The 23,248-nt window shown below is 40.6% G+C and overlaps 1 protein-coding gene across 6 annotated transcripts in view; it reads right to left on the reverse strand.

The window, feature by feature from the left end:
* Nucleotides 1-957: 957 nt before the first annotated feature.
* RNF38 (ring finger protein 38) overlaps nt 958-23,248 on the reverse strand; it is a 79,863-nt gene continuing 57,572 nt past the window's right edge. For all 6 annotated transcript variants that reach the window (XM_083718968.1, XM_083718971.1, XM_083718969.1 and 3 more), the window contains 10 exons: nt 14,288-14,481; nt 11,798-12,008; nt 10,615-10,782; nt 9,840-10,010; nt 8,263-8,424; nt 7,485-7,591; nt 6,120-6,204; nt 5,559-5,680; nt 3,390-3,489; nt 958-1,203 (listed from right to left, as the gene is read on the reverse strand). In XM_083718968.1, coding sequence (XP_083575094.1) covers nt 1,141-1,203; nt 3,390-3,489; nt 5,559-5,680; nt 6,120-6,204; nt 7,485-7,591; nt 8,263-8,424; nt 9,840-10,010; nt 10,615-10,782; nt 11,798-12,008; nt 14,288-14,481 — 1,383 coding nt within the window. In that variant the 3' untranslated portion in view covers nt 958-1,140. The remainder of the gene's footprint in view (nt 1,204-3,389; nt 3,490-5,558; nt 5,681-6,119; nt 6,205-7,484; nt 7,592-8,262; nt 8,425-9,839; nt 10,011-10,614; nt 10,783-11,797; nt 12,009-14,287; nt 14,482-23,248) is intronic.

Raw genomic sequence — 23,248 nt, forward strand, 5'->3', positions numbered from 1 at the left:
ACTCCAACATCCTCTCCATTTCTGTATCTATGGACAAAACTGGAAAACAAACGAAACGATATCTTCAGTATCTCAAATAATAATAATAATCCAGTTTTGAAAGCGAACAGAAAAAGAACCAATGTTGGCTTGGAAGAGTTTTTAGAAAGTTAAGAGAGGACAGCATCAACTTTCAATCACCAGTTGAGAAATTTTTAATATTGCTACCTGGTTGTGCAATGCTGCAACGCATTATAAATTTAGCAACGAGCTGCAAATCTCAAAAACCTGGAAAATTCTTGCAGCCTTAAAAAAAGGAGAAAAGGCTCATTTGTTATTTGTAGTAACTGAGGAAGCAATATGCTGTATAATGACAGACATAGGATCTCCAATTAAAGGGAAGCATAATTGTTGTCTGAATAAAAGCAAAAAGGCCTTTTTGTACTATTAAATACAAGTGGAGGGGGGCGGGGATGAAATATCAAATGTCTATAACTGCTGCACCCTTATAGCATTCAGTGTGCAACTGCAAACGCAAGGAAAGAAACCAGTGTACAGTACTAGTACTGTTTAAATAACACACAAGATTATACATTGCAGCATAATTAATACTACACACATACATCCTCGGTACATGCTGGTATATAAGTCCTCTCATACACTACCGCCCAAACACTTGCTCGCCCACACACACACAAACACCCTGCGATCAACGCACCCACCCGCACCGTTTATTCCCACTCACAGTATCTGAAGGCTCTATATAAGGTAGATTGCTATATTGTTTGGAGCTACCACTTCTTCTTTTTTTAATATAAAAGCACATGCTAGAAGATCACGTTCCACTGTAATCTCGCAGCAACACTCGGAATGATCACACAAAAACCAGGGAATGTTAGTGCACACACGAAATTAAGCTAAAAGAAAAAAAAAAGTCTTTGGAGTTCCAATCACACAGTTAGTATAACAATCCCATAATTGTGAAGACTAATTATAAGCTTTATAGTTGATTAAATCACACAGTGCAAAGAAAGGTCCATTGACCCTTTTGTGTAAAGGGAAGGCTGGAAGCCCACACGGGTTAAGTTCAATGGAGAGTTCATATATATATATACACATGTGACTAGGAACACCCAAAGTAGAATTGTGCTCTTAGACTGGTCATTCTGAGTCACGATGCACTTCCGAAGCATCAGCTCTGCAGATGGGGCAAGTACGATTTGCCTGGGGAATAAAAACAGGCATTAATGCATTGCACATCATCTCACACAAAGGACTGTTAAAGAAAATGTACTGAGTTGCAAAAATAAAATAAAATAGAATAAAAATCACTACATTGAACCATACACCCCTAGCAAGATAATTAAGAGGAAAGAGAATTGCACCAAAACTCAGATTTCAGTGAAATTGACTGACTTTAGCTTTATCTTATTCTCATGTAAATACATGTCCAAAGAGATCAAGCATCTGACTTCCAATAATTTAAAATGGCTGGCTAATTTATTATGATTATTATTAATTACTTGTACCCGGCCCATCTGCCTGGGTTGCCCCAGCCACTCTGGGGTTTAAACCGCTCTGTCCAGTGCCACAGTGTTTGCTAACAGTGTCTCCATCAGCAGAGGCATCACAAAGGCTGAACAAAGCGCTTCTCCTCCAGCCACCATGGAGAGACCAGAATGCTCCAAAAACAGGAAGTGACGGACGCAAGACTCCTGCCAGATAAGGCTGAAGTCCCATCTAGTGCAGCGCCCTGTTCTCACAGTGGCCAATCAGATGTCTGTGGGAATCCCACAACCAGGAACTGAGCGCAACAGCACTCTCCTCCGCTGTGATTCCCAGCTACGAATATTCAGACAGATACTGCCTCCAACAGTGGAGCAGAACATAGGCATCATAGCTAGCATGTGTGAATCAGTAAGGGCAGCCTGATGAGGGCAGTCAGAACTTTCATCAGCCGTTCACGTCTCTTTCACATGATTAATGTGCAGACTTCAAGTGGGAACTCTAATAGAATGCTTCTCAGCTAAGTCAGTTCGTGCTCAGCTGCCTGCCACACACAGAGATCTATAATCCACACATACACACACATTTTCAAACTTTAAAACCAAGAAAACTGTACTGGGTTCTCTTTCAAATAGCACCAAAGGGTTCAGATAAGGTGTCCGGGGACAGGGGAGTTACTATTTATTGCTAAACACACTTCAAGTTCTACCAGTAATCTATGAGCCTCTTGTGCATACACTCCTCTAGCTTCTGAAATTAAGAGCATTTGAACTGTCGCATTTTAATCATGCCCTGCATTAAATACTACAGTGGAACTGTGATGCTCTCGTTGTTTAATGATGTGGTAAAGATCATGTGGTGGTGACTTTGGCAGGTGAGATACTAGTTTGGGTGTTCTCCCTGACATGGTTAAGTGGATTTTTTATTTTTTAAGTATGCAAAAGCCATGAACCATAATGATTATAGCTCCTGCAACCTTTTCTGAAGTTCATAGATATGTACTTTCATCTCTGAACTCTTCAGAAATGGTGGTTTGGATCCTACATTTCATGAGCAAAGTTCTGCTCATGGAGCACGGCCTCATTCTTGTTGCTCCTGCCCTAGCCCCCCGGAAGAAAACATGGTTCTGAGTGTTGAGAGACCTTCAAGCACATCATGTAACATGGTTTGAGGGGCTGCAACCGGAAAGGGGAATCAGCAACAACAACAAAACCAGGCCCCCTTCCTCCTTTGCACAAGTGCCTTTCTTCTTGCACAGGGCATGCTGAATTTAAGACAACATATAACGTTGGCATGAACACCATTCGAAAACCGCTAGTCATTATAATTACAGTTCTCTGCTACTTGGAGCTCTTTTCTGTGCTATGCAGAAGGAAATGGCGGCATCTAGTGGTTGTAGTTAAGAGTGCAGAAAATCCTCAAATTTGCCACAACCTTATGATTTATGGACAATCAAGGCAAACTCAAAGTTAATAGACCTCACTGTACAAATAGTCATATATTCTGCAGTCTTGATGTTTTAGGATTTACCACTGCAGTGACACAACAGAAATTCAGTACATTTTCTGAAAGTCATAATTAATTTCCTACTTCAATTATACTTCCATATTTTGCATCATGTGTACACTGTCTGTCATCATACTGCTTTTGCTGCTTCTGTTCCTTCTCAACCTTAAAACAAATTAGGTTATATTTCACATTCAATGTCATTCTTGAAAAGACACATTTTGGACAAAAAAAGCTTCATCTTAATTAAATATAAGTCACATGATGGACAGTTAACAAGTTGTTTTTTTTTAAATGGTGGTATACCGACAGATATTGTGGCAAAAGTGATGGCATGCAGTACAAATCTAGACTACTGCACTTCATTTCTAAAACTATGTATTATTATTTATTATTACCTTAAGCCATTTATCGACACACTTGGCATGGAACTCATGGTTACACGGTAAAACTCTAAGTAGTTGCCTTGATTCAAAGTCACACATGCACACTACACACCTAGAAAAGAAAATTGCAGAATACCTTATTTAGAAAGAGCAACAACAGTTTGGTTTTATTTATCTGAAAACGTAGGCATTTCCTTGCTTTTTAAAATAAAGACTTTTTAAATATAAAGTGACTGCAGTACATTTCACTGAGGCTTAACTGCTGATATAGAGGTCTGGGTTTGCCACTGATATTTATATAAAGGTAAAGGTACCCCTGCCCGTTCGGCCAGACTCTAGGGTGGTCCGCTCATCTCACTCTATAGGCCGGGAGCCAGCGCTGTCCGCAGACACTTCCGGGTCACGTGGCCAGCGTGACAAGCTGCATCTGGCGAGCCAGCGCAGCACACGGAACGCTGTTTACCTTCCCGCTGGTAAGTGGTCCCTATTTATCTACTTGCACCCGGAGGTGCTTTCGAACTGCTAGGTTGGCAGGCGCTGGGACCAAACGACAGGAGCGCACTCCGCCACGGGGATTCGAACTGCCGACCATGCGATCGGCAAGTCCTAGGTGCTGAGGTTTTACCCACAGTGCCACCCGCGTCCGTGTGTGTGTGTGTGTTTTATTTATAAATATGTAATAAAATATAACATACAATTTGTTATGTCCTATATTCCTTGCCCAATGCATCATAGCTATTTAACTGACTGCACAGTGCTAGATTAGGAAAACAGATAACTATCAATCCAGAGCAAAATATTTTATCTATTAACAGTGCATTACTATATAGTGCTCTGTGTTCAAAGCACCACACATGTATTATGACAGTAATCCTTACCAACCACCCTGTAATGAAAGTGAAGAGCCAAGGATGGAAGAAAAAGGTGTCAGCTGAGGCTACCTAATGATTCTACACCTGGGGTGAAAATTTGTACCATGGACTCCCCAGCTCACAACTCATACTTTGAGCACCAGCACCAACTATATCCGCAAGACAGTTTTCTTTGCTTCTCCCAGGAGTGCCATTTGCAAACTACTTGAGATTGCACTGTAGAAATTAAAACAAATGTGTTTTGCAGAGAAAGCTGGCAGACAATCCTATCTGGCAGCCGAAAGAGTCTGACTTCAGGACTGGAGGGTGGAGAGATCCTGTGGCTACTAAGGAAAATGCTGTTTCTAGGCCAATATCCGTTTCTAATATTATTTTAGAAATGAGCAACTTAAAAGCTGTTGTTGTAAAGCCTGAAGAGGGCTTAGGGCTCATTGTTGTGTAGCAAATGCCAACTCCCAATTCAATTTTCCCATTAATGCAAACACTTGGTAGTTACTTTTCACACCCAAAATCTAGCAGGACTACTGGGAGATTGTTTAGAAGACATTCCTCCCTCCCCTCAAAAAACCCTATTTTTATTTCTTCTTAAGGAAGCTTCATGTCTCAGTGAGAATTGTATGACCTTTTTATTATTATTATTAAAATGGCAGATTTCTGTATTAGATACTTTGCAAGAAATGTCATAACAGGAATTGTAAAAGGCTGAGTTTGTGACCGCAATTCACCCAAGTTTCTTGTTTCTCTGTGCCTATTATGGCATTTAATTTTTCTCTTCAAAAAGCAGCATTCCATTATGCCCCAATGCAATCTGATTTTATAACTTTCCTATTATAAAAGCAGATAGCCATGTAGCATGTGGAGCTGGGAGCTTTTTTTTGGAAAAATAAGGAGCACTGATTTCATGTTAAGATAAGATCTGCACACCATCCCTGCCATTCCTATGTGACTCCAGTAATATTAGATGCAGGAGCAAACTCATCATTAGCTGTGCAGCTCACTGGGCTGCATATTCGTCTAAATACTGAGCAATATTCGTCTAAATCAAAGTATTAAAATATGGGGAAATCTGTATTTAATATTCTAACCCGACTGTTAATAAGGCTCACCAATAAATGGAAGTGTTTTTTTTTTATAAAAAAATCCCTTACTCTACCAGTTAAATAATTTTGAAGCTGGAAAGTACTATTAAAAAGGAAGACAAATGAATGCATTTATTAGTTATGTTACAGTTATTTGCTGTGCTGGATTTCAGTCAACCAGGGTCAAACAACTTCATACCAAGGCCTCGGAGAGGAGCAAAAGAACTTACAGAGTCTGTTCTGACTGATGGTTATTTGGGTTGAATCTGTAAGATGGAAGTTGTTCAATATCTGCTTTCGTCAGTCCTCTCGGTTTGGCCTCTCCCAGTCTTTCGGCCAAGTTCAGCAGTGCCTAGGAAAGAAAGACGCCCTTTTCAGGTCACCTTTTAAAAACTCATCCACTTTACTCAAGCACTCTTCATAACACATTATCATCAGGGACGATAAGCAAAACCAGTAGTGTAAAACTGGGAAATCTTGCAATCTTGCGCCATAAGGCAACTGCTCTTGGTTTAACGTTTGAATTGTCTGGGGCTACATACAGGCCCGATCAAGAGGCCCAACATGCAACACTATGTAGCATTCACATGGAAGGAAGAAAATCCTAGAAATTGTTCAGCGTTAAGTATATGTCCTCACGAAACATAGATTTGGTAGCAGCTACTGCATTTTTTTGGTATCGTTCCAGCAAAATGCAATTTGCTAGTTTAATAAGCAACATATTTAGGAACCAATTTAAGGAATGTACTCAAAGCCTCGTGATTTGCATAAATGTGGAATCTGTAACCAACCTCATAGTTTTCCACCTCGCCGTCTTCTACATCCAGCTCAAAACTGAAGGCTGGGCCAACTGCAGGTGGCACTGGAAGCATTGATCTGCAGAAAAAAAGGAAGTGAGCATCAAGATTTACTACTTGTGCACATACACATACAGAGAAAGAGCTGCTAATTTTGGGTCTCTCCCTAGAGGCTTTCAAAACTGGTCAAGAATTTAAATTCTAATTTGGTTCCAATTCAGTACTAGGTCATACTATTTACTAATCTGTATAAAGCTGGCTCTCCTACCATTTTACACATTGGATTACATATGCCCATGCTTCCAGAGAGGCAAGCTGGACAGGTGTTTTAAAAAATGTATTTTAACTTAGCTTATTATTCATTTTGATATTTGATTTATGCTTTGCCCTTTAAACGGGTTCCAGGTTGGCTTAGAAAAGGTTAAAATTACAATAATCTAAGTGCCTCTGCCTAGTGTCAAAATCACATCACAACTAGGGCTTAGCAAGCCTCCCTGTGGAGAACATCGCCAGTCAAGCTGCCACCACCATCAAGACCCTTTCCCCTGTAGGCACCTGGTACACCTCAGAAGGCACAGGCAGGCTTTAAGTAATTGTGAATTGGGCAGCAGAAGGAAAAACATTTCTCCGTCACAAGTTCACTTACAGAAGCACTGAAGCTACTCTAAAACATATAATACCATCTGCTTATACAGTGGCCTGATTCACACAGAATGCCAAGCCTTGGTTTGTTTAGTCAAAGTCCAGTTTGGCTAACCTGGAAAACTAACCATGTTTTCTTTTCTGGAAACAAAGCATGATGTGAAGTCACGGTTTATTGTTGGCTTACAAACCATGGTGTTTTTCAACCATGGTTTGGCCTTGGGTCTGATCTTAAAAGCCTTGTTTAAACACGGTTTGGCCCACAACAATTTATCTGAGAGGGACAGTCCACATCCTTCATATGAAGATTGTACCACAACCAAGGCTTGGTTTACTTGTACCCTCTCAGTCCTCTGGCACACCCAGAGGGTTTGGCTGAGAGGCAGGGACTGCTCTCATTTGTGGCAGGGTACAGAGGAGGGAAACAGAGCAAGCAACTTCTCCAAGTCTCATTTCAATGAATGCGAGCAGCATGAAAACACAGTGCTGCTCTTGTAAGGCCACAGTTCATCATAATGGGGATGGGTAGGAGAACTTCTCATAGGATTGCACTTAGGATCATGTTACAGCATCCACACTAATTACAAAGAAAAATATACTGAAGCAGAGGGTGCCCTTTTGGGGGGGGGGCAACTCTAGGCTGCTATTTTCAGAAAATTGTGTTATCCATCCTAAAGCCAAGCTAGCAAGGACAGCTACAAAGACAAAGAGACTTACAGCACATATGGCAATAGGCTGGGATGGTAAGGAGGTGGCGGTATTGGCTGTTGAGATCGATATCTGCTGCGTCCTGTGAGTCTTCGAGGCATAAAAGGCGGGTAAGGCTAATGCAAACAGGGGGCAAATTTCAGCAGTCCATCAGCCCACGGTGGCACGGGAAAAGTCATACTTTTTACATTTCAGAAGTGCTTTCACCACAGTGAATCTTCCCTTGACCAAACAATTCCATTTCTGGCTTATTGAAAATTTGATGAAAAACTCTTGTAAAGACCGGTCCTAATTCTAGAGTTGGATTCAGACCTGCTGATCTATGAAAAGAAGGGTTCTTTCCACTTGTGGAATACAAACCAAGTCAAATCTAGTAGAGAATCCTCTTCTGCAAATTGGGCACTCCTGGGGCTGGGGGTGGGGTAGTTCTGCTGATTTCCACAGCGCCCCAATGCTTCCTCCCACACTGTATTGGATGTTCCCCCCAAACCCTCTGGAACTGATTTTTTTTTTTGGGGGGGGGGGGTAGAGGTAGCTTCTTTGAAGATAGGAAATCAGCATGGATCACCTTCCCTTCCTTCCACCCACAAGAGCATCTCGCTACCCAACCAAGGCTCATTCATTTTCTATTTCCAACAGTTGCACATGTTGAGGTTAATGTAAATGAATAAGTAAATGTGCATGTTCAAAGGGGGCGGGGAAACAATTCAGAACGTGCTAGTAGAATCACAATGTGAAATAAACGCCTAGTGAAAATCACAGCAAAATGCTGAAAGCCATCACTTACTATTCCAAAGGACACCTCTTGGTGCAAAGGGTCATGCGTTAAGAACTGTAGTGGGGCTGAGGGAGGCAATGTTGGTGGGTGGGCTGAAGGCGGATAGGTGAAACCTCCTACAGGAAGATGGTCTCCAAGCAACTCTACTTCGTTCTCTATCCTCTGAAGAGGCTACGGGAGGAGGGGAAAAAAAGCATGAACATTTGTGAAACATATAATTTACCACAGTTGTTTGCCAAAAATAGTTGTTTGTCAAAGTTTATCTAGTTAATACTACACAGTAAAAGCATATTCATACTGCACTGAAGTATGACTTTTATTCAGTTGGTGTGTTTTCACTGTGTATTTTGCCAGAAATTCACATTTCTCATGCTTAATAACTCCGTTCTGAGTATTTATCATATTGTAATTAGATATTTGCTGCCTGTTTCAGCACAAATGTTATGATCTTGTGCCACTTTTCCCTGCTACCACATAACTGAGAACATTCACTTGTTCCCGTTCCAGGATCTGTATCTATACGTGATGACACTCTGGTTGCTTAGAATGCAAAATGACCTTTTTCATCCTTAGCTTGAGGCTTTCAGAGCAGGGTCTTTTTTTGAGTGTGTGCTAGCCTCCACTTCTAAACTTGGGGGCTGAGGAGGCCACATCTTGTTGCTTATTCAGTCCACTTAAGAGCTGCTCTGGTTGCCTATCAGGTTACTTATCATCAGATTTCTAATGTTACAGGGTTACCCACCAATTTCATGCACATGCAATGCCCCTTCCCTGGGAAAGCAGGGGGTCAGGCAATCCCATTTTGTGAAACCCTGTCCTACATCAACTCTCCTTGCAGTAAGTACAACTGCAGTTGCACTTTTCTATTTCTGGATGATAGGAAAAACTAAAATGATAAGGAACAGGCACTCGTTCTGCTGAAGGACAGAGAGGACTATATCATCATTCATTCCATTCTACATAGCCCACTTTTCCTTCAGAGAGAAATTATCAGCATCTGTCTCACAATTATAGAATCCCCTACAGATCTGCTTTGAGTTTCAGTTCGAATACCTTTTTGGAAGCACCAGGAGATCACGTTTTTCCACAAGTGAGATGAAAAAGCCCATCTGAACCTCTCAAATACTATGTGTGCCATATAACAATGGTTAATAGTATGGGATGTAAAGAAATTTAACACACACCATGGACTGCAAATATGAAATGCCAACTTTCAAAAAAGCTCTCAATCTCTAGATGCTCTTAAGGCTCAAAAAGGAACACGGCCATTCAAAATAGTAAGAGCTCCATCTTTTTTCTCTGTAGTTCAGTTTCTCTGAAACTAGCGCTGGAAAACACTCAGATTCCATTTTGCTTCTGCTTTTCTGGCAGACTGGAAATTAAAGCAGCTACGGCTTTCAGCTTGTAGATCAGATTTTGCAGTTCACAGATTTCTATACTAGAAGCTTTGCTCTCACTTCATGAGTTTTGGCTGACTCCTTTTCCAGGCAGCCAACCAACGCATCCCACCTTAAATTCACTGTTCCAGAACCAACTACTAGAGGAAGTAAGGGTTTTTTTTGTTTTTTTTTTAAAGAGATACCTACCGACCGTGACTGTTGTGTCTGAAAGGGAACGAACTGGCCTGGAGGTGGCAGGTGTGGAGCATGATGTGGGGAGAGGTGTGGAGGATGCAAAAGAAACGGATCGCTAGAAATGAGAGGTGGGAATGCCGCATATGGAACTGGTAAGTGTTGAACAGAACATGCCTGAAGCATCTGAAAAAGAAAAGAAACATTCACAAACGTTATGCAACACATAGTATTTGATTCCTCACTACATTCTTAATAAAGCACAATTTATAGTGAATAGAGTTCCCATGGAAAAGATGGACCCTTTCCACACCTAGTAGAAATGAATAAATTATGCAAAGTAAGACAGAAGTTGTTGAAATCTGAACACAGAGGATGAGGCTCCATCTCTCGTTGGAACATAAATCTAGATTACTTTGGTTCAGATTTTTTTTAATGCACAGAAAGTGATTATGCTTTAGAATCCAGGATTTTTTCAAGAGTTTCAGTGTGCTAGTTATTTTACAGAGCACAGAAGGCTAATAGTCATCCAACCCCTCCACCCCACAAAATTCTACCGATAAAATCATTAAAAGTTTGTGGAATATACATAAAATATTGATGAAGTATTCTTATATGAAGGTTAAAATCGTCTTTACCCTTAACCAGAAGTCACACCACCCTAAGTAATACGTGATTTCCAAGTAAATATAGAGAAAATTCAGCTCTAAGTAAATTCATTTGGTCTTCTGCAACCTCCAAAGTCATTTGAAGCATTTGCTTTCAAAATTTAGATTAAGATGATACTTACTGGGGGAGGCACACTGCAGACAGGGAGATGCTGTCCACTGAAAACCACGGAACACCCAGGGACCTGCTGTGTGTTGCAAGCTGGTATGTGCTGACCTGTGCAAAGTGGAATCCCATGTGGTGCCACTGTGGTCACCGTGTATGAAACAGGGACTGTGCCCTGGTGGATCTGCAAGGAAAAATGCAAGAGCTTTCAGCAGGTCTGCTTAGTTACCAATCTCAGAAGGATGCTCAACTTTTCCCTTTTTTCTTTCACAGCACAAAGACTATTAGTAAATATTTCAAAACACAACAAAGACAGGATTTAGAAACAAAATATAAGAAAACATTCGAGATGACCCAGTTCCAGTTTTCCACAAATGCACTATAACCAGGTTAGGACACTGTTCACAAATACTGTCAACTGGCTACCTATAGTGAAATTGTGCAAGTCACCATTGTGCAAATCACCACTGACCTACTAAAAATTGAATCAAGTCAATTGAGAATGGCAAGAGTTACCATCTTTTGCCTCCCCCCCCCCCACAGCACCCTTCTTTCTGTAAAGCAGGGATGCCCAATGTATTGTTCTCCATGCCACTCTGAATTCATGCAGTCACATGACTGCATTTGTCTTGTGGACAATGGGAACAGTGTAAGAGAAGTGTAAGAGACAACTACCCTTAATGTAAAGATGATGCGTGGCCTTTAGCCAAACAGGGATTTAAAAAGAGATTAGACAAATTCATGAAGGCTATGGTTTTCAATGACTGTAAGTCATGATAGCTGTGATAGCTCCAGTATACTTCTAGGTACCAATTGTTAGGGAACGTGAGGGGGGAGAGTGTTACTGGGTTATGTCCTTCTTATGGTCTTCCCACAGGCACCTGGTTGGCCACTGTGAGAATGCTGGATTAGATGGGCCTTTGGCCTGATCAAGCAGGGCTTTTATTACAGACCCCCCCCCCCATGTCTCTGCAGCAGCTGTGATTAGACTGTCTGCATTGAGAGCCACTGAACAGAAAACCATTATCTAGCGTCAGAGGCTGCACACCCAAAAGAGTGAGGTGAGGGGTGTTATCTTTACACATTAGAAAATAAAAAACATTTTTGGCGCACAAGTGAAGTGTAACCTCCAATTTTAAATCACAAAGTGTAACCTATCTACCAGGAGTTAGGAACACACTGCCCATCCTTTCAAATACCTGTTCATGAATGTCAACCATCACTGCGTTTTGCTGTGGTGGATGAGCAGCTGGGTGCAACATACGGGGAGATACATTCGGAGGGTGGAAGGCTCGGGGTTCTTCTATTGCTTGTTGTTGTCCATAGGGGAGATGGTAGTTCTCATCTTGACTAATGGAATTATGTCGAGATAATCGATCTCTTCTTGCTCTCTGGCGTCTAACGGGAGGGCTGCAAATAATCAAATTGGACAAAGATTTTTTTTACACACCTTTCCCTTCTAGATTAAACAAAGAATCTTTTGGACCCTTAAAGACGTACAAATTTATTATGGCCTAAGCTTTCTTGGATTACAGTCTATTCCATCAGCTGCATGAAGTGTTAATCTGAGTCGCTAGTACATACACACAACTGTATGCAGGGGAAAGGATTACAATCAGAGGTCAGAAGGATATGAAATGCAGAAATAAGTAATAACGGCTTTAATTAACAGTGGCTATTCACACAAACAGTAGTTGATGACACAGAAGTCCTGGCATTAGCAAGCCAATTAATACATGTAGTGTTAATCCCCCTGAAGCTCCTTTGTTCAAGGATGGACTATGAACTTCAAACTTGTACTTTTCTTTCTGCATCCCCAAATTTATGTAAATCAGATGGATCTGTAAACACTTAACATCATTTTTCTTATCAAGTAAACAGAATACCAGAAGGGAAACAGCAGCTGCTTAAAAAAACTTAGCAGCTATAAGAAAATATGGATTACAGTCATCTGTAGTTTCCAACCAAATAATAATACCAAAGCTATCACCTAGCCCCTTTCTCCCCGAAATTCAGAGTTAACAGTAATGAAGGTCAAGCAGAACTTATCAAATGAGTTGGAAGTTATGTAACTAACTCTCCCTGTGATGACAGCTGCCAACTGACAAACTTTTCTGTGACCATCATGTAAATGTGGTGGTTTTTCTTCCACACTGCAATCTTAATGCATATTCTTGCAGAACTTGGTAGTAGGTAAGGGGAATTTATTGGCAAGCAAGAAGTGTTCCAAAGCTCTGGGTTCATTCACGTGACTTTTAAAAGTCTTCTTTTTGAGACTTCCTCTCACTGCTTTCTTCCTCTCCTCATAGCTCCCCAATTCCAGCTGCGGTGAGCTTTCCTTCTCCAATATTAAGACAGGACTACCTAAGGACCATCTTCTCTTCAGAGGAGAAATCTAGCTTTCAAAAAAGTAGTATTCTTTCCTGTTTTATTATATGGCTTTAATTGATGCTTATTTTCATGTAAGCCATTTTGTGAGATTCATCCTAAAGCCAGCATATAAACATATTATAAACCAACAGTGATAGCCAGTTATTGGTCAGCCCAAGACTGGCTTTCACATCAAAGACACAACAGTTTCACGAAACCCAACCAATGCTGTAGGACATGACATGAGCTCAGCGAAGGATAGATTTCATGTAATCTTTTAAGCCCATTACAGTGCAAGGAAAAGTCAGCCTGGGGCAATCTAAAACTGCTTCTACCACAGGATCATTCTTAAAATGGTGGGCTTTGATCATGGAGATGCGGGTTCAATTCCTTGATCATCTATGAATTCACGGAATGACCTTGGCCCAGTTGCTATTTCTCAGCCTAAACCTACATCAAAGGGTTGTAGCAATAAATGAATAATTCATATGTATGCTATACTGAGCTCCTTGGAGAAAGGGAGGGAATCTACACAGGTGAAAAAAACCCTGGTCACCCATTACTGGAAGCCCTACGAAGAAGATCCATTTTCATCAGTCTTTATAGCAAATGCTGTAAAGATGTCCTCAGTTTTGTCTCCACAGTCATTAAGCAAAATAATAAATAATAATAATAATGCATTTTAAGAAAAAATTAGGAGACAATCATTTGTATGCTCCTGGAAACAGTACAATTTTAGCTCCATGATGTTCACGACTCACACCACAACAAAATAAGTTAATACTACTAAGAGCAGCCGGACATGGTATATTCCTTTGGAGTTTTGTTCAGGTTTATTTTGCAGCTGGCATCTCTGTCAAGCTTCTTAGGTGATTTGGTGCAATTGTTAAGCCTAACGCTCCTCATTTCTATTGTGAAGACAAGGGATGGGTGGGAAACACAATGCATTCCTTGATATAACTAGATATAACTAAGCACGGGCAGTCAAAAATCAAAAAGAAGCAGCAGCTTCTATTTACTAAGCATCAGTTCTCACAATACCAGTACAATAAGGTGATAAGACTCGCGTGTCCGCAATACAAAACACTACATTCTTGGTGAAGTTCTCATGACTTCCAGGACACTATCACCCACAAACATGTACACCTGGAGAGTAGACACACCACTACCTCCTTAAATAACTATTTAATTAACTCTAATAGTAATAAAACTTGATAGCTCAGAAAACAGCTGTTCAATTAAGAGCTTGATATGTAAGCAGCTCCAATCCTCAGTCAGGAAGGCTGACTTAACAGCCATTGTCCATCTATTATACTTGCCTCCTTCTGTTGCGTGCAGGTGTGTTGCATCGTTCCCCTGAGAAGTGATGTTGGCTTGGTCGAGCTGAAGGAGGCTGCCTATTTGATGTCATCTCCCATGGTCGCATTGGCGGTGATGGGGCTGGTGATGCTGCTGTGTAGTCAAAGACTGAATGAGAAAGGCGCTGTCTCTTGGGACTTGGACTATCTTCACTCTGCGGGGCAAGGAGTAACAAAATAAATAAATCAAACAGTAATGGGTAACTTAGAACGTCATTTATTAGAACAACCGTTTCCGAAAAAAATAAAAATTAACTAGGCATTACACATTTCCAAAGAACAAATCGGAGATTAAATGTCTAGATGTTTCACAACTTTGGAAATATTGTAGTTTATTGCTCATATTCTCTCTAAACTTTTTCTCGTATGTCTGGGGGAAATGAAGAGAACAGAGTACAAACTGAGAACTGTTATAAGGGAATATGGGTTATGGTATACCCATTTTGAAATATGCTTGCTTAAGCAACAACTTTCATGTCAGTAGGCTCTAGGTTTGTGAATTCTTAAAGGAGCTACAGACAGATGGAGTTGCAGCTCAACAAATGCACTCACCACCCACTAGGTATGTGATTTACACTGCAGCCAAATTTTGGTCTGCTGAGCTAGCTTTGATAGCTTTTTTACAGTTACCTTTCCAATACATATAGTATTTACAGCATCTAAGATGTATATATTTAGTTTTCATTTATCTGAAAGATATTATGTTTCAGGTCAGTGCAGCTTAAAAGACAAATACAGTACACAAATTATGGAAACAGAACACTACCCACCTTTAGGTTAATATACAGTTATGTACCTGTAAATGATGACTATGTGTGACTATGTGGGATGCCATTAATACAGCCCTTACTCATATTCAACTAGGTCCCCAAATCCGAAAGACCACCCCTCCCCTACAGACCCTCTTGGTTGCTGAGATTAGAAGAGGCAGCCCTTGGCAGTTCCTCCTCCTCTGTCAGAGGCTTGGGGGCTGGCAGCCTGGGAGAGGGCATTCTCTGTGGTGGCCAACAAGCTGTGGAACTCACTCCCCACAGAGGTCCATCTGGCTCCTTCACTACACAGCTTTTGCAGACAGCTGAAGACACACCTCTTTAACCCTGGCTTTTGAAATATATATAACCCTGGCTTTTAATATTGTGTTTTGATGTTGCCACCCACCCTAGGACCTTAGAGTAAAGGCTGGGCAACAAATAAATAAATACTAGTGGGGCTGAGACCCACAGCAGGTGTTCCTCTATCTATCTATCTATCTATCTATCTATCTATCTATCTATCTATCTATAGGTGGGGGAAAGGCAATTGAAAGGGGTGGGCAAGCACAGAGTCCCATAATGCAAATTTGATAAGCTGGGTGACTACTGACTTCAGTATTTATCAAAGCATGAGAAAATGCTCAAGTTTCATATATGCTATTGCAAACACTCCTCTACTGGCACAGCTCAGATACTACTTCAAGTTCCTGGTGCCCAAGAATTTCCAGCTCTGTGGTTCATACTGTCTAGGTGTCAAAACTGAGCTGTTCACAAATTAACGGAAAGCTACAATTAACTAAACTTTGGCTTTCTGGGAACAAGTACCCTGGTGCACACTTCCCAAATCAATGCCAACCCCTCTGTTGTGCCAGAAGGAAAGAAAGCAGAGTGCTGGCATCCTGTTACGTGCAAATCAGCACTTGGGCCCACAACTTTCCCCCTCGTTTTTCACATAGTGGCTTTGTGAGACCACCCTCAAGTGATGACAAGACTGCAAAAATGGTAATGGGGACTAACAAGCAACAGGAGATTTTGACACAAGAGTGGAGAGATGTTTGGTGAAGGCAGAAGGGCTAAGAAACACACAGATTGCCCAAGACTCGTGTCATCTTGATCCCAAATTCCTCATTTTAAAAACAAATTTTCATCTAAGTTACTTTCTCAAAGCTACAAGACCATGAAATAGTAAAGCTTAGAGCTCATGTATAACACAATATTATGTATTATACCTAAGTTCAGTGGGACCTGCTCCAAGAAGAGTTTGGATTTGGATTTGATATCCCGCTTTATCACTACCCTAAGGAGTCTCAAAGCGGCTAACAATCTCTTTTCCCTTCTTCCCCCATAACAAACACTCTGTGAGGTGAGTGGGGCTGAGAGACTTCAAAGAAGTGTGAATAGCCCAAGGTCACCCAGCAGCTGCATGTGGAGGAACGGAGATGCGAACCCGGTTCACCAGATTACGAGTCTTCCGCTCTTAACCACTACACCACACTGGCTCTCTCCTAGGAAAGTTTGCATAAAATTACAGCAACACCAGACATTCACTGTACAAGCACTGACATTATCACCACATTTGTATGAATTTCTTTGTAAGAAGATATACCCAAATTAAAATGTGTATTTAAAAAACCTCCTTAGCATTCATCAGAGAATGTGCACAAACCATTCCCATCAGAAGTGAGACACTTCATCATTTAATTTATACTAGCACTGTCTGGAGGCACTGATATATTTCCAATAATCAGTTCCTCACAACCTATCATACTATTAACAACAAAGCTTAAATTCAACCATGGGAAAAATCTAGATATAGTAAGATTAGTTTTACCAAAGTTTATTTTATGATTATATACAATAAACTCACTGCAAATTACCAGATTTAGGGCATCTACACACTCCATGCTATTGTGTATTAAGTGCTGGATGTCGATGGCTTTTGGGGTTGATGGGCACACTACAACCACTTTAATTCTAAATCAAAGCCTCCAATTCAGGACAAAATTTGGAACACCCCAGTGGTAACACTTCATTTGCAGTAACAGAAAGGAATTCAAGAATTTCACTTGTTTCTAAGCCAAGCTCCCCCCCCCCCAATTTAAAATCTGCTTTGATACAAAACAAAATCTGACCCATTCCAAACATCAAACATTAGTCAACCCAAGTCAAGCCCACGTCCTGCAGCATTAAAACTCATGCATTTAAACAGCTAAAGCTTTTAAAAGACACAATATTTATGAAGGGAACAAATCACTGTGCACCAGAACAGCTGGGTGCTACCTGCACTGTTGTCTCTCTCGCTCTCCAGGCTGGAGCTCCCCTCTTGGGTCACCCAACTGCCTGATAGTGCAGCAGATACTGTAAAAGTCAAACAATCCAGTCCTACTTATGCCCTTGGTTGTGCTTCCCTACTCCGTACAAGGACACAAACAATGCCTTACCTCTATGGCTGTAGCCCCCTATTAAAGATTTTCAATACTGTCAAGCCAAAAAGAAATTAGTCTTTAGAGTGCAATATTTTCAACCAGAACTGCACACACTATCCACCAGCCTCCCCCAAGTCATTTCCAAACACTGGTGTGAACACAATGCTTACTCAAACTAATATTGAGTTAGTAATGGCACAGTAAGTGCTCTAGGTCAACAACTTTCTCCATGAAGACTTAATATAAGTACACAAATAATTGCATCACCAGAAAAGACGGAGCAAAAATGCACTCTTGCTTCCCTTGTGCGGCACCCTACCCCTTGATGAAATCCATCTTATTTGTGAATATTTTGATTCTATAGATTTTAGAGACTTTATAATAATTTTTAAAAAAGCAATGCTTGCTTTATTAACAGAAATATATGGCAATTATGCAATGCTTTGTGGCATAAATGCTACACCACACACACTGTCCAGATTTATCGGACCATACCAGCCCCCTACCTTGCAGAAGTCCACTATGTGGAATACCGCAGACTTCTTACAGCGGCTAGATTAAATGTCCTTGACTCTGCGATATTGTGGGGAAGGTACAGGGGAGTACCATACGCCCAGAGAACCTGTCATTGTGCTATTGGTGTGGTTGAGTCCACCGAACACATTCTCTTGACTTGCCCTTCTTATGCAGAGCTTAGACAAAATTTTATAGACCCACTCCTATGTCAACTTAGCTTCCTACCCGGAGAAAACCAGGTTTTACACTTGCTGAATAATGTCACTAGAGCTATACCTTTTTTGGTGGCCAAATTTCTTTTTTTAGCCTTTAAGCATCACAAGACCATAATTGACTGTATTGATATTGGGCTATCTGTTTAGCCCTTTTTAGTGTTGGCTAAGCTCTAAAATCTTTCTGGATGTTTTAACTGTGTATTGATAAACATATTTGTATTTTTTTTCTGACTGACGGTCGAATAAAAGGTTGATGATGATGATGACACACTGTCTTCTAACTTCAGCTTTCTCCCAGCTACCCATTGAAGCATCTATCCCTATATACTACTGACTTCTAAGAATGTGGCCCACCTCTATCATTGTATGAAAAAAAGACTGCATATGCCAAAATATTATAAAAAGTGTGTGTGTGTATGCAAGACACATACAAGGAGGAGAAAAAAGTAGCAGGAAGACAGGAGATCAAGCAACTCTTTCTTCAGCCACCAAATTGTCATGTTTTCATTCTGTGCCAGGTATTGCCTCCTTACTACTGGTACTGGAAAAACCTTAAACATAATTTCTTCTATTTCTTTTTCTCTAGTACGTTACCTAAGAAGGTGCACCAAATATTAAACTAGAAATTCTGCATATTTAGGAACTGAGATTACTCAAAATACCACCATAAAACTCAGAAAAGCTGTCTCCTTTACACTAGAAATCTGAACTTCTTAGAAGCCAAATTAGATCTGATCAAGAAATTACTGATTTGAAGAATAAAGATCAATACAAGTTACAATTTTTTGCAGATTATGCTGTATTAACCTACATGTTGAATTTATTGAAAAAGGTTTTTTAAAATCTCCTTATATCTCTGGAATCCATATAAATAGCAACATATATGAAATGATACCTCTACAGAATGGTGTATTAGTGCAGGCTAAGGACATCCATTTTTGCACAGCATATGCCCAAACAGAATATTTTGCAATTTAGACCACATATGAGAGTCACACATCTAAATAATTTGCAGGCTTTACAACCTTTTTGTATATTTCCAAAGCAGCAATTTTATCATCAACTATTTGTTAAAGTGAGAACAATTAATATTTCAGACATATAAACACAAAATTTAAAAACAGCTGGATTAGGTATAAAATAAACATAAAAGCACCCCATAGTGGTGTTTCAGAATATAAACATGTACCTAAAGAGAGGAAGAGAGCTTGATGGAGCACCTGGGGGAAAGACTTTCATAGCATAGTCACCAATTAAAAGGTTGTCTCTCTTTCACATGCCAACCTAACCTTTACTAGCTATGGAACAGACACAGCAGGGCCTCTGAAGCTCAGTCTGGGTAGGTTCATGTGTGTGCAGTCGGTCCTTTGTACACTGTTTCTAGGCCTTCGAGGACTTAAAAAGGGTAGCAGCAATTTAAAATTAATTTTGGAAACATAGTGGCAACCAATGTAACTGATGCAGAATTTTTTTAATATACAGTGGTGCTTCGCAAGACGAAATTAATCCGTTCCGTGAGGCTCTTCGTCTAGCGGTTTTTTCGTCTTGCGAAGCAAGCCCATTGACAGTTTAGCGGATTAGCGGCTTAGGGCTTAGGAAAAGGGGGGGGAAAGGGAAAAACCCCCGCAGGAACTCGCAAGACATTTTCGTATTGCAAAGCAAGCCCATAGGGAAATTCGTTTTGCGAAGCGCCTCCAAAACGGAAAACCCTTTCGTCTTTCGTCTAGCGGGTTTTCCGTCTTGCGAGGCGTTCGTCTTGCGGGGCACCACTGTACATCAAACCTTCTTGCCCCTACTAGCAACTGGTGATTGTATGTTGGAACCAATCGGTCTCCAGACTACCTTTAAAAAGGCAGCCCCATGTAGCCCAAACATTTCATCATTAAATACCTTTAAATAATAATAAAAAAAAATTCCTTCCAGTAGCACCTTAAAGACCAACTAAGTCAGTTCTTGGTATGAGCTTTCGTGTGCATGCACACTTCTTCAGATACACACGTATCTGAAGTGTGTGTATCTGAAGAAGTGTGTATCTGAAGAAGTGTGCATGCACACGAAAGCTCATACCAAGAACTGACTTAGTTGGTCTTTAAGGTGCTACTGGAAGGAATTTTTTTTTTTGTTTTGACTATGGCAGACCAACACGGCTACCTATCTGTAACTGGTACTTTTAAATCAGTAACAGAAACAAGCAATTGTTCCATATCTATTCCTGCCCCCCAATTGGTCTAATTCAGATTTCCTATGTGAGGGGAAACCATAAAACAGAACCACCTTGGTTATATGCTGCGATTTAGTGGGCCACAAGGACATTCTTCCAACTTTATTAGCAACAGCAATCCTTAGAGCCAGAATACTTGTGACAATATATGCAGCTGCAGCATTTGTTTAAGAATTGTTTTTGGTCCAGATGCTCGTGCTGTCTTAGATCCTCCTTCCGTGGCAATATTACAGTAAGGCATCTTGTGTAGTGTCCTTGTATGACTTCAAAATGTCTCAAATAAGGTAACTCTTCAAAGGTACATGGACTATATGTTCAAAAGATTTTGGATTATACTTCTACGTTGTTTTCGGAACTCGATTTAGCTGCAAACCAGTACTTATAGCAACCTTGTTCAGGAAATAGCAAATCACTAGAAAATTGATTTTTCTTAGCAATTTAAATAATTTTTTTATCTATTTATTTATTTGTAAATCAAACTTTAAATAAACTGTCAACTTTAGATATCAGATTAAGGCTGCTACAAAACACATTAGGCACCAGTCAGTTTCTTCCCTAAAGTGATTTCATCTTAAAAATACAGGAGATATGGCACTAGAAAAGCTCACATATTATGGTATTGATCATTGGTTAGATCTTTCTGGCAAGATGTCTTAAGCTTCAGCAACAGAATGGTATGATCACTCTAATTTACACATTCAATTTTATGTTTTCCTCTGGCTGGGGCTTGTCTAAATGCAATTAAAGTTGGCCACCTAGGAGTTCTCTCATAGCTTAAAGGTTATGTGTTACTCAACCAGTCTCCAGATATATATCATTCTGGCATATCTAACGTATGTTACTTGTTTATGAAAAAGTTGTGATTGGGAAGCGTGAGAAAATAAAAACATTTGAGGTGATAGTTTTTGTTTTCAAATGCAAGAACAGTGCAAGAAAACGTCCCTCCAATAATTTACTGTAGTTCGTCAATCTGTACAACTCAAATTGACTGAAAAATATAATCCAACACAGTACCTGCATAACAGTGCCTCCTCGCCATCTCCTTGTGTGCCCTCCAAAAAACAACCACCCTGCTCTGGAGGGTTGGGGAACCCCCAGAACAGATTTGACAGTATGTGCAAGGCCACACAAAGAAAAGAGAGAGGAAGTTCTTACACCCACAGGACTTCACTGAATACAGCCTTTTATTCTGTTATAATATTGGATAAATACAATAGGAGTCAAACTCTTCAAATAGCTAGTTTCCAGGTCTTCAGATGTATATAGGACAGGCAGTTATCAGGATATATGTGAATTGCACAGATCTGACATGGGTGCCAGGTTGTTTTGAATTAAGTTTTTTCACAGATAAAGATACCCCAAACAAGTAGTGGTAGTTAAAAAATGAATGAAAAAAATTATTTGTTGGAGGTGGTTATACATCCCCAAGTACAGGGGGAAAAAAGGTTTTAGTTCAAATCCCAACATGTTCTTAATTACATGGGGTTGTATCCAACAATTGTGTGAATGGAAGACTCCTCACAGAACCAATCTTTCTCTCCCCTCCTTCTCTGAGGATTCCTCTGAACAGAATGGGCTCCATCATGAAGGGGGCAGGGAGGAATTGGTCAAATTTGCACAGGTATGTCTTGCATGAGGCTCCAGACAGAGGGGGACGGGATGGGAAGACCGCAGAGGGGACGGTGAACCACCAGATACAACACATGCTTTTTTATAGGTTCGGCAGTTCATAAGCTTTTAAAGAGTGTTCTGGATATCTAAAGTTATTATGCCTCTCAAATAACCTCTCTTCCTCACAAATATATATTACTGTACACATATTTAGTGTACACTTTTAGTAATAGTGCCACTGTATTCTGCTCTGGTCAGACCTCACCTGGAGTACTGTGTCCAGTTCTGGGCACCACAGTTCAAGAAGGACACGGACAAACTGGAACGGGTCCAGAGGAGGGCAACCAAAATGGTCAAAGGCCTGGAAACGATGCCTTATGAGGAACGGCTAAGGGAGCTGGGCATGTTTAGCCTGGAGAAGAGGAGGTTAAGGGGTGATATGATAGCCATGTTCAAATATATAAAAGGATGTCACATAGAGGAGGGAGAAAGGTTGTTTTCTGCTGCTCCAGAGAAGCGGACACGGAGCAATGGCTCCAAACTACAAGAAAGAAGATTCCACCTAAACATTCGGAAGAACTTCCGGATAGTAAGAGCTGTTCGACAGTGGAATTTGCTGCCAAGGAGTGTGGTGGAGTCTCCTTCTTTGGAGGTCTTTAAGCAGAGGCTTGACAACCATATGTCAGGAGTGCTCTGATGGTGTTTCATGCTTGGCAGGGGGTTGGACTCGATGGCCCTTGTGGTCTCTTCCAACTCTGATTCTATGATTCTACTCATTTAGAATTTCTTTCCAGGTGCAAGGACTTGCATGTATGCATTTTAAACAATAAAACAATGCTTATAGAACAGAAAAGCAACCATTTTTCTCACAATGGCCCACAATATACTTCAAAGAGTGACCTAGTGTATAGGTAAAAGGTAAAGTATATATAAGTGTATAGACTTAGTGTATATATGTAACACATTGCAATAGTCTAAACTTGAAGTTACCAGAGTGTAGACAACAGACGTTAGGCTGCCCCTGTCCAGATGAGCGTTCACTTGGGTCATCAAACAAGCTTATGAAAGGCATTCCACATCACTGAAAGCACTTCAGTCTCAAGCGACAGTAATTGATCCAAAAGTACCTCCAAGCTAGGTACCTGCTCCTCCTTCAGAGCATGCAATGTCATCCAGATTAT

The sequence above is a fragment of the Podarcis gaigeae genome (assembly GCF_964106915.1).
Source record: "Podarcis gaigeae genome assembly, chromosome: 17".
Classification (NCBI taxonomy): domain Eukaryota; kingdom Metazoa; phylum Chordata; class Lepidosauria; order Squamata; family Lacertidae; genus Podarcis; species Podarcis gaigeae.